This window comes from Hevea brasiliensis, chromosome 13, assembly GCF_030052815.1.
Source record: "Hevea brasiliensis isolate MT/VB/25A 57/8 chromosome 13, ASM3005281v1, whole genome shotgun sequence".
Classification (NCBI taxonomy): domain Eukaryota; kingdom Viridiplantae; phylum Streptophyta; class Magnoliopsida; order Malpighiales; family Euphorbiaceae; genus Hevea; species Hevea brasiliensis.
Window position 1 is genome coordinate 32078819 of NC_079505.1, and position 12736 is coordinate 32091554.

General features: G+C 33.4%; 1 protein-coding gene across 3 annotated transcripts in view; it reads left to right on the forward strand.

Moving 5' to 3' along the window:
- The window catches only part of LOC110661201 (bifunctional dethiobiotin synthetase/7,8-diamino-pelargonic acid aminotransferase, mitochondrial), a 74472-nt gene that overhangs the window by 32692 nt on the left and 29044 nt on the right, over nucleotides 1-12736 (forward strand). For all 3 annotated transcript variants that reach the window (XM_058131977.1, XM_021819772.2, XM_021819771.2), the window contains exons 10-13: nucleotides 10562-10695; nucleotides 10840-10971; nucleotides 11518-11652; nucleotides 12387-12499. In XM_058131977.1, coding sequence (XP_057987960.1) covers nucleotides 10562-10695; nucleotides 10840-10971; nucleotides 11518-11652; nucleotides 12387-12499 — 514 coding nt within the window. The remainder of the gene's footprint in view (nucleotides 1-10561; nucleotides 10696-10839; nucleotides 10972-11517; nucleotides 11653-12386; nucleotides 12500-12736) is intronic.

Here is a 12736-nt window from a genome sequence, read left to right on the forward strand (position 1 = left end):
GCAAGCTTATGTGTAATCCCATGTGTCACCATCTCATGGTGCCACGTGTCACACTGTGAAATGACCAAAATGCCCCTGTGTCTTAATTTTGAGTTCTTAACCCAAAATAATTATTTTTCTTATTCTAATTAATTTATATCAAATATAAATTAATTAATTAATCTCTATTAATTAATTTCTCATTAATTAAATTTATATTTAAATACTTTAAATATAAATTTAATTTATACTACACATCCAATAATCTAGATTTGGTTTCAAGTCATGCTAGGGACTTTGCAATTTAATTGCAAATCAAACCTATTTAATTAATCAATTAAACTCTTTAATTTATTAATTAAATCATATTTAAATAGGTGATAACTTGTGTATGTGTGTGACTTACTAAGCTCATCACTAATTGGCAATGAGACATGATATCAACTCTTAATATCATCAGAACTCTTTCTTGCCATAAATGATTTCTCTAAATCATTTTATGAACCTCATAGACCATGGTTAACACCTAGCATAGCATGCCATGGCTACCCAATTAGTAATAAGGTTTACCTTAAATGAACCTATAGTCATATGTTACCATGCACTAGAATCTCTCTGTTACAAAATCCCAACTCAAGCTGGAGTCATGGTTTATGTCAAACTCCATTTGTTATGAATATTATGTTTTCTTTTAATTCCAGTTCTTGATTAAAAAGATTTTTCTCATCAGAAACTCTTTTCTGAATAAATCTATCTGTCCTGGCCAGGAACTTGAAACATCAAGAATAATTAAATGAACATAGGATTTTATCTCTATTTACTTAGAGGAACAGATTCCATCTTGATCAACACCTACCTCCATATATAACTAGTAGGAGCCAACACATGCCTATATACCCATACACAGTACAAGTATGAAAGCAGTATTAAACTCAAACTACCTATATACAAGATAACTGTGCTATCTCAGGTCTAAAGATTATATGCACTGATATGATTTATGACAAAACATTGACAAAAGTAAACTCCATGTGTTTGTCATAAGTGTCACTGGTTCGGCCTACTTATCATTTATAAGTGCCTATCATGTTTGTTATATGGCATGAGACTCACCATTCCATCTTATTTATATCTCATATAAATAACTTGGGAACAAACATGAATACAATCTTTCTGGATAAGTCATGTCTTTATTATGAAGTATCCTCGATTGTGAACCTATTTATGATACTTTGTGTTAGAAATATTGTCACTCATATTCTTAACAACTTAAGAATAATATTTCTAACAAAATATCAATGGACCTTTTCTATTACACATAAATATATTATGTAAACGGAAAAGTGGAAATGCCTTTTATTAATAAAAATATGTACAAGATACATACTAAATGATATACTCTAGGGCATACTACTAACAATCTCCCACTAGCACTAGAGCCATTCATTACAATATCTTAGACCTATCTTCTCAAGATGTCGGTCTAACTGAGTCTGTGACATAGGCTTAGTGAATGGATCAGCTGGTTTTTTTTTAGCAGATGTTATTTTTTCTGCATGGCTATATCGCATTGCCCAACTATATCTCTGATAATGTGGTAGTGCCTTTCTAAGTGTTTGGATTTTGGTAAGACCTTAGTTCCTTAGCCTGTATGGCTGCTCCATTATTGTCAAAGTGTAGTGGAACTGCTGACTCAATGGAAGGAACTACTGTAAGTTCTTTCATGAACTTCTTTATCCAAACAGCTTCCTTTGCAGCATCTGATGCAGCAATAGACTCAGCCTCTGTAGTGGAATCTACAGTCGTGCTCCGTTTGGAACTCTTCCAACTGACTGCACCTCCATTACAAATGAACACATATCCAAAGGTAGACTTTCTATCATCGATATCTGATTGGAAATCAGAATCAGTATAACCATCCAATTGCAAGTCTCCACCTCCATAAATCAAGAATAAATCCTTAGTTTTTCTCAAGTACTTAAGGATATTCTTGTGACTATCGATGTTCCAAACACGGATTGGATTGATACCGCTAGTCAAACTAACAACATATGCGATATCCACCTAGTACACAACATTGCATACATTAAACTTCCAATAGCGAAGCATATGGAATCTGGCCATCTTATCTCTTTCTTCAGGTGTCTTTGGAGACATCTCTTTAGAAAGGTGGATACCATGTCTCACTGGTAACAATCCTCTCTTGGAATCAAGCATGTTAAACCTCTTTAACACCTTTTCCAAGTATAGACTTTGGGATAAACCAATTATTCTTTTCGCTCTATCTCTATAGATGCGAATCCCAAGAATATAGGTTGCCTCTCCTAAGTCTTTCATGGAGAATGTATTTGACAATCATACCTTTATAGTCGTCAACATACCTGTGTCATTACCCATCAACGATTATGTCATCCACATATAAGACAAGGAAAGTGATAGCACGTCACTAACCTTCTTATATACACATAGCTCATCCTCATTTATGATAATACCAAAGGATTTAATGGCTTCATCAAAACGGATGTTCGAACTCCTCGAAGCTTGGTTCAACCCATAAATTGATGGCGTTAGCTTCCGTACCTTGGAACCATCTTGGGATTCAAACCCTAGGTTGTTCCATGAAAATGTTTTCTTCAATGTATCCATTGAGAAAATTTTGACATCCATCCGCCAAATCTCATAATCATAGTATGCACTATTGCTAATAAAATCCTAATTGATTTAAGCATGGCAACAAAGTAGAAAGTCTCCTCATAGTCGATTCCTTGCCTTTGGCGAAACCCTTTCGCTACTAGCCTTGCCTTATAGGTCTCTACCTTTCCATCAGAACCAATTTTCTTCTTGAAAACCCATTTGTTCCCTATAGGTACAATACCTTCAGGTGGGTCAACAAGATCCCAAACTTGATTCTAATACATGGAATCAATCTCGGATTTCATAGCATCAATCCATTTTGAAGAGTCTATATCTGATATAGCTTCTTCATAAGTAAGTGGATCATCTCCATTATCTACTTCTTCATGAGTAGACAACTCTTGTTCTTCTTCATGAAGAAAACCATATCTCACTGGTGGGTGAGATACCCTGGTTGTTCTACGAGGAACAGCTATAGATGTTTCATCAATGGGTATAGGTTGACTAGATGGATCTATATCCATCTGATCTGTTGGTTGGTCAGAATTCTCCAATTCTAACTCTATTTGCCTTCCTTTGCCTCCTTCTTGAACAAACTGTTGTTCAAGAAATGTGGCATCTCTACTTATCACAACCTTTTGTGAAGTAGGCAAATAAAAATAATATCCAAAACTATCTTTTGGATATCCAACAAATCGACCTTTTTCTGATCTGGTCTCCAATTTATCAGTGTTCAGCTTTTTGATATAAGCTGGACAACCCCAAATCTTAACATGCTTAAGACTTGGTTTTCTTCCATGCCATATCTCATAAGGTGTGGAAGAAACTGATTTTGATGGAATCCTATTCAGAATATACAAAGCTGATTCTAATGCAAATCCCCAAAAGAAGATTGGCATATCAGTATAGCTCATCATACTACGTACCATATCCAATAGGGTACGATTTCTCCTTTCAGATACACCATTCAGCTGTGGCATTCCTGGAGGTGTCAGCCGAGAAACAATGCCATGCTCTCCCAAGTATTCTTCAAATTCAGTACTCAAATATTCACCTCCACGATCTGATCGAAGAGCTTTAATACTCTTTCCTGTTTGATTTTCTACTTCAGATTTAAATTCCTTAAACTTTTCAAAAGATTCATGTTTGTATTTCATCAAATACAAATACCCAAATCTTGATTTATCATCAGTAAAGGTAATAAAATAATGAAAGCCCCCTCTAGCCATTTCCTAAAATGGACCACATACATCACTATGTATTAGCTCCAAAATATTTTCAGCTCTTAGCTCTTGTCCAACAAAGGGTGATCTAGTCATTTTGCCCTGAAGGCAAGATTCACAAGTTGGAGTAGGCTCAGAGCCCAATGAGGATAGAATCCCCATTTTCTCCAGTTTTGCAATCCTATCTTCTGTAACATGACATAACCTTAAGTGCCAAATATATTTTGAACTTGAGTTGGTTTTCACCATGACATTGCATTCATTTAGATTACTACACTCTGGCTAGTGGAAATACTTTCTTACTGGCAATGGAAACACTTTCCTGTTGGTAGTGGAAACACTTTTTTTTGCGTCCATCAGCTTTAGTCTTCTTTTTCTGTTTAGCTATTTTCTTAGAATGACCAGGAATCTGAGGTTTTTTTTTTCTTATTGCCCTTCTTCTTGTTGGACTTTGCAGCAGAAGAAGATGCAACCAAAGCTACCTCTTTTCCTTTATTGCCTGGCATATTCTTTTGGCCAATAACCAGCATGTTGAGTAAACCAACTAAGGTGCATTCCTGTTTAGTCATATGGAAATTTGTCACAAAATTCCCAAAAGACTCAGGAAGGGACTGAAGGATCAAATTTGTCTGTAGTTGGAAATCCATGTTGAAGTCAAGATGTTCCAACTGCTCAATCAGCCGAATCATCTTGTGGACATGATCTCCAACATTCTGTCCCTCAGACATCCTCATACGGAATAGTTGTCTAGATATCTCATACCTAGTATTTCTGCTGTGCTCACCATACAACTCTTGTAGGTGAAGGAGGATCTCACTCGCACTCTGCATGTTCTCATGTTGCTTCTGTAACTCATTACTCATGGAAGCAAGCATGTAACACTTAGCTCTCATATCATGCTCCTTCCACTTGTCCAAAGTTTCATGTTCCTCTTGTGTGGCCTCTGGAGGTAAGGGACCAGGAACATTTGAATCTAGAACATATCCTATATGTTCAAGGTTCAGGACAAGTTTCAAATTTCTTAGCCCAATCAGACAGATTAGGTCCTGTCAACCTATTGTGATCAAGTATGCTTGCAAGGATATTGGATGGTGGTGGTTGTTTTGTGCTCATTTTTATCAGAAAATTAACTGCAGAAAATAATCAGATTAATTAGTAAATGTATCATGTAATTAATCAAAATGATTATGGTCTTTTAATCAAATTGGTCCTCCCACTAACTTAGCGAATCCTACACTTCCAAAGTAGAAAACGGAAATCTTAGTTGGATGGATTTCTAGTGGGTGATTGAATTCTTATAATTCTATTGATCATCCTCAGTTACATCCATTATTGGAATTACAATAAACTATAAGTGAGCAACTCCTTGCCCATCACATCTCATGTGAGGTTCAATCCTTTACCTAGCCCCTAATGCTCAAAATCTCAGGTACATTCATTATTAACTTATCTTACATTAGTTAAGTTGATCCCATTGAGCCAGTAATTATACAAATAATTTTAATATCCTCAGGTACATCCAATATTGGCCACTAAACCATTTACATATTTACAACATCTCATGCTTAACAATTATTCTTAAGAAAATCTCTTAAATTAATTGCATCTTATGCAATTATTTAAAATTTCTTAAAATAATTGCCCCAATGGAGGGCCTATGTTATAATTACTTTAATTATAACATTTCCAACTTAATCATTTGTTTGGAAGATTTTATGGTCGTTCTAATTACTATTAAGGTCTCACTTTGTACATTATCCATTTAGCATGCATATATCATATAATTGCATACATTCCCCATACATCTCATGCATTCATGGATAAGCAGTAAATATGGAATGATCATGGACTTTCTAAGGGATTCAATTCTGAGCCACCAAGAATTGAATCAGGGCATTCCTAGGTGCATTTCATTCATTCATTCATTTTACAAGAGTTGCTGAAGGAGTACATAATCAACACTTGATCTTGAATTCCTCCCACTGGTCCCACCAATGTTCTTGACCTCCTTGAACTTCTTGCAATCCAATATTACATGGTAATCCTTGGCATACCAAGGCGAATTTACAAGAACTTAAATTAATGAAATTACAACTCAAAAATTATTACAAACTTAATAATACATGCCCAAAATAAATTAAAATAAATTAATTAATTTACAATCCCAAAGAAACATAAAAGAAATAAATCTAATCACATTGGTCTTTTATAGTCCATGATCATCCATCATGCATATCACTATTTAACAATTAAATAAAACATACATACTTAAATTAAATTGAATATCTCATATTCAACTTAAAAATCCAGATTTGAATATGATTCAAATAAATTTAAAAATTCAGATTTGAATCTCATTCAAATAAATTTAAAAATTCAGATTTGAATCATATTCAAACAACTTTAAAAATTCAGATTTGAATCACATTCAAACATTTTTTAAAAAATCAGATTTGAATCACATTCAAATATTTTTTAAAAAATCAGATCTGAATTTTATTCAATCAATTTTAAAAAATCAGATTTAAATATGATTCAAACAACTTTAAAAATTCAGATTTGAATCACATTCAAACAATTTTTAAAATTCTGATTTGAATCATAATTTAATTGTGTGATTAAAATTCTAATTAAACAATTTAATTAGACATAGGATGAGTTTTTAGATCATACAACAATTGTAAATTAAAAAGCAAACCTTGCGCCACCTTGAAGAACCTTTGTTGCCGCCACCAATGGTGGCTTCACCATGTGTGCCGCCACACATCCATTGCAACCAGCAATGGATCAATCATCTCATGATCAAATCACACAATTAAATCATATAATCAACAATCTAAATGGCAAATATAGTGGCTCTGATACCAATTGAAGGAACGGAAGCGTGAAAAACACAAGTTTATACCATTGAATTCAAAAATTTTCACCTAAGGTCACATGCATCATGCAAGATTTATTTTTATTTATTTAATTTCAATGATAAACAATATATTAAAACTCTTTTAATATGTTTTTGGATCTATATTTGCCATTTAAGATTTTAAAATTAATCAGATTAATTTTAGAACCCTAGATTAAATCAAGAACGATTACACTAACCTCTTGATGTACTGCAAATGTCTGCGCTTTGAGATTCGTCTTCGTGACACGGATGTTGTCCTCTAGCTTGTCCACAACAATAACACATATCGCAGCCCTTGAATAGCTTCTAAAGCTTTTTCTATTAATTAGAAATTCAAGTTCTGCCTTTTAAGAGATTAGAGATGTAAACAGGACACTAGAAACAATTTCTAGTGTTCTTAATTCAAGAGATTGATGGCTAATCTCTTTGAATTGATGAGAGATGAAGAAGAATAGATGAAAAACCTCAAAGTGGCGTGACAAAGGAGAGGAGTGGTTGCTGGTTGCTTTTCTTTTCATAACAACACTTAAATAGCTAGGTTAACACATTAAACCCTTGCCACATGTCACCCTTTGATTAGCTCTAGGTTTAAGTGACCCAATTACATTGTGCCAAGTGTCAAACCTATATTTAATCTTGATTTTAATCATCTTACATGATTAAAAAATATTTGGCAAGCTTATGTGTAATTCCATGTGTCACCATCTCATGGTGCCACGTGTCACACTGTGAATGACCAAAATGCCCCTGTGTCTTAATTTTGAGTTCTTAACCCAAAATAATTATTTTTCTTATTCTAATTAATTTATATCAAATATAAATTAATTAATTAATTTCTATTAATTAATTTCTCATTAATTAAATTCATATTTAAACACTTTAAATATAAATTTAATTTATACTACACATCCAATAATCTAGATTTGGTTTCAAGTCATGCTAGGGACTTTGCAATTTAATTGCAAACCAAACCTATTTAATTAATCAATTAAACTCTTTAATTAATTAATTAAATCATATTTAAATAGGTGATAACTTGTGTATGTGTGTGACTTACTAGGCTCATCACTAATTGGCAATGAGACATGATATCAACTCTTAATATCATCAGAACTCTTTCTTACCATAAATGATTTCTCTAAATCATTTTATGAACCTTATAGACCATGGTTAACACCTAGCATAGCATGCCATAGCCACCCAATTAGTAATAAGGTTTACCTTAAATGAACCTATAATCATATGTTACCATGCACTAGAATCTCTCTCACATAAAATCCCAACTCAAGCCGAGTCATGGTTTATGTCAAACTCCATTTGCTATGAATATTATGTTCTCTTTTAATTCCAGTTCTTGATTAAAAAGATTTTTCTCATCAGAAACTCTTTTCTGAATAAATCTATCTGTCCTGGCCAGGAACTTGAAACATCAAGAATAATTAAATGAACATAGGATTTTATCTCTATTTACTTAGAGGAACAGATTCCATCTTGATCAACACCTACCTCCATATATAACTAGTAGGAGCCAACACATGCACATATACCCATACACAGTACAAGTATGAAAGCAGTATCAAACTCAAACTACCTATATACAAGATAACTGTGCTCTCTCAGGTCTAAAGATTATATGCACTGATATGATTTATGACAAAACATTGACAAAAGTAAACTCCATGTGTTTGTCATAAGTGTCACTGGTTCGGCCTACTTATCATTTATAAGTGCCTATCATGTTTGTTATATGGCATGAGACTCGCCATTTCATCTTATTTATATCTCATATAAATAACTTGGGAACAAACATGAATACAATATTTCTGGATAAGTCATGTCCTTATTATGAAGTATCCTCGATTATGAACCTATTTATGATACTTTGTGCTAGAAATATTGTCACTCATATTCTTAACAACTTAAGAATAATATTTCTAACAAAATATCATTGGACCTTTTCTATTACACATAAATATATTATGTAAACGGAAAAGTGGAAATGTCTTTTATTAATAAAAATATGTACAAGATACATACTAAATGATATGCTCTAGGGCATACTACTAACAGGGGCATGGTATGGAACAAAGGATATGTAAGTTAAAGAACCAAAGACACTAGTTGAGCATCCAAAACTCTTGAATTCACTATATAAAAAAGTGCCAATTAGAATTCATCACAATACAAAACAAGCTCTTTTCTAGTTCCAACTTTCTTGTTCACACCTTTTCAATAACAATAACTATAACAATTGATATCCTCTTATTATGGGAATGACAGTATAGGAATGAATGCAAATTCATCTCTCTTTTTTTTTTTGTTCTTTCTTTGAATTTTTTGCTTTTCATTCCAAACTTTTCACTTTACTTTATAAGTCACAAGAACATCAACTGTATACTTTCAAACTAGTATCCCCAATTCATCATTACTCTTATAAACATTCCAACCAAAATCTATTCAAAAAGTTTCAAATGCTCTACTAATCCTATGGTTAGGTAGAAACACTTGTTTTACTGGTTAAGGCTTTGTAATGTGGCTCAATTACAAAGAACAGGAATAATGTAGACTCAAAATTAGCTCACTAAGGGGACAACTTTTAGTTGTCTAAGGGGACAACTTTTAGTTGTCTAAAGGTTGACAATTTAAGCTAAAATGGTTACACCTAGTTTGCTTTTATCACTTAAATGCATGCATATATCCATGTAATCTCAAAAAGATTTAAAGCAAGTTCTAGAGTTACAATATCAAGGAATGAATATCTACACAATAAAGAAATAGATTGATATAAAAGTTTCAATCATATGTTTAAAAGCTCATAAAAGGTTTGATTTTCCATATTAGCATATTCAACCTTTCAATTAAATTAACACGTAAAGAAAGCCTAACTATTCATGTTCTCATTAAACTTGATCAATCCATACTCATTATGTGCATAATCTCATCAATTTATGGAAAGAACCTAAAAATACAAAACCCATAGTTTTCAAAAAAAAAAAAAAAATGAATAAAAGAACTAAACACATTAAACACAAAAAAACACTCTTCCACACTTAAATCTTACATTATCCCCAATGTAAGTTATCATGCAAAGAAGAGAAATTAAAAATAAGAAAATAAAAAGTAGGGCAACAAAAATCCAAATTTATTTGATTTTTAGGCTGCCTCCCAAGCAAGCATTTGTTTAGAGTCTCATGCTCAACTTCAAGCCTCCTTTTATCCAGCATCAATGAACTTTAAAATCTGCCACTCTTCACCAATGTCAAGCTTTCTTTGTGAATTCATCTTGCTTTCTTTCTCTACATTGTAGCTAATAGCTACATTCAGCTTTTTTTCATCACCTAACTCAAAAGTTTGCTGCACTAATGGATCAGTAATGTCAAGATGACAAACAAAATGCACATCACCAGGATATCTCAACTCAATTCAACTCAACTAAGTCTTTATCCCAAAAATTTGGGGTCGGCTATCACTAGGATATCTCATGGTATCAAAAATATTGAAATGCACAATTTAACCATCAAATTCCATAGTGAGTAAGCCATCATGCATATCAATGCTTGATGTATGCTTTACTTCTTTTTGTGCTCAATTTACCTCTACATGCATCATAAGCTCTTCCATGCTCTTGTAAACACCTAATAACATAAAAGCAAGCATTAACAAGCTAATTAAACAAGAAACAAACTTAAAAGACTAAATATGCAATGATAAAAATATGACATTTTAAGCAACTATTAATCTGTATATGTACCATGTGTTCAGTGTGGACTACATTCTGCATGCTCAGTATGTTTAATTCCCTGGAACTTGGACTTTTCTGTAGTTATTCAAGGTTCTGGCGGAATGCTTATGATTGATCCACTTTTCCAACGGGTACTTGTAAATGAGTGCCGAAGTAGAAATATTCCAATTATATTTGATGAAGTCTTCACGGGTTTTTGGCGTCTCGGAGCAGAGGTTGGTTGCCCTTCATTTCTTATTCACTTGGTTTTTTTTTTCTCTCTCAATTATGAATTTCACTAATTTTAATGGAAGTTTGTAAATCAATTAGACTGCTTTTTTTTTTGGAAGCTTATCCTTCTTTTATCCTTATTTCATTAGAGTGCAGCAGAACTACTTGGTTGTGTACCAGATATAGCCTGCTTTGCAAAGCTGATGACTGGGGGGATTATACCCTTGGCTGCCACATTGGCTACAGAAGAAGTCTTTGATTCATTTATTGGAGACTCAAAGGTAGTGTATTGCAGTGGGTCTATTTGATACCAAAATTTTTCTTTGGACCTGATGACTTGTGAGATTGTATTTGTGGCTTTCCTTATTAATTACTTCCATTGCTCTTTGATTGCATTATTTTGCAATGTGAAATGAGAGTGTCACAGTTTCTGCTCATACCACTTTTAGATTCTTGAAACACTGTTTCCTCATCGTGGATGCATTCACAACTGAATTGTTTTTAAATTGTTTGCCGAATTACCACTATGTTAACAAAATTTACGTGATACCGTTTGTGACCATATTGGTCGACTTGCTGGTTGAGTCAATCTGAAGTTTCAAAAATCTCATTTTCAATGTGGTTAAGTTTTCCATGTGGTTATGGATGTAAAATTTGTTAATGATCATTTGATGGTTCCGATCTCTATTTTCCAAAGAAACTTTTTGGCTTCAAACTTCTGGTTTGATTGTCCGGCAATCATTTATGGATGCATGAGCTTTACAAATCTTCTGGAATGTATGGCCAGCACAAATAAATCATTTAAATCTATTTGATTCTGGTTGTAGCTCAAGGCCCTTTTGCATGGACACTCATACTCTGCTCATGCTATGGGGTGCATGGCAGCTGCTAAATCCATTAAATGGTTCAAGGATCCCCTGACAAACCATAATGTCATTGCTGAACAAGGGTTGCTTAGGGAGGTATGTGGAATTTATTCACGTTGACCATCCATTAGCTTTGGTATGGTGATGATGATGTTTGACAGTTTGAGGTTGAGGATATCATTTTGATGCTTAGTAGTGCACGACTTATCTGTGATATGCCTCTATATCATGTGCATTTAACTTGTGTTGATTTTCACAATTAAGATAAATCATATTCTCCATTTCTACTCCATCTATAATCCAAATGGGTTAAAAAAAAAGGGGAGCAGAGGGACAGCCAAAATCACAGGCAAAATGATGTTCTGTATACTGCTGCTGAATCACCATCCTGAATTGAAATTGTATGATCTGATTTGAGATCATAGCAACCACAGATCAGGGGCTGAAACATCTGGTTAGGAATTTGTTGTAACAGCAGCTTCTTTTGGTGCAAGTACATATAATGTTGTTTTTTTACATTGCCATAGAAAGTTAACTGGTTATTCAATTCCCTTAATTGGTTTGGAAATAGGATATACATTTATTATTATTATTATTATTATTATTATTATTATTATTATTACAAACCTTTTTCTCCCGGATAAATTTTCTTTAGTGATTTCCCACCATTCCAAGCAAGTTTGCATGTAATGATCAAACAATGAAGAAAACTGATGACTTTGCATCCACACACCCCCCCAAAAAAAATGGAAGAAAAGAGCAAGAGTTTATCTGGGTTATCCATTTGTCATCTATGAAGTTGATTTCGTATTGCATTTTAATGCTTGCAGTTATGGAATGTGGAATTGGTGCAACAGATCTCGTTGCATCCTTCTGTTCAAAGAGTGGTTGCATTGGGAACTCTATTTGCTCTAGAACTACGAGCAGAAGGGAGTAATGCTGGGTATTGTCCTAGTTGCTTGCTCTTTTTGTCAATTCTTGTGCATGAATTTCTTGCATGATTATGAACATTTTTAGTTTAAGTATTGCTTTATATTTATCTGTTTGCCTGCATGTCATTAATGCCCCTTACTGAGGCAGTGGGCAACTTCTTTTCCAACAAAGAAGCAGAATCCCAAAGTTCCATCGCTAAATTTTGTTGATGAAATATAGCTATATTCTTTTTATCATTGGATGATTT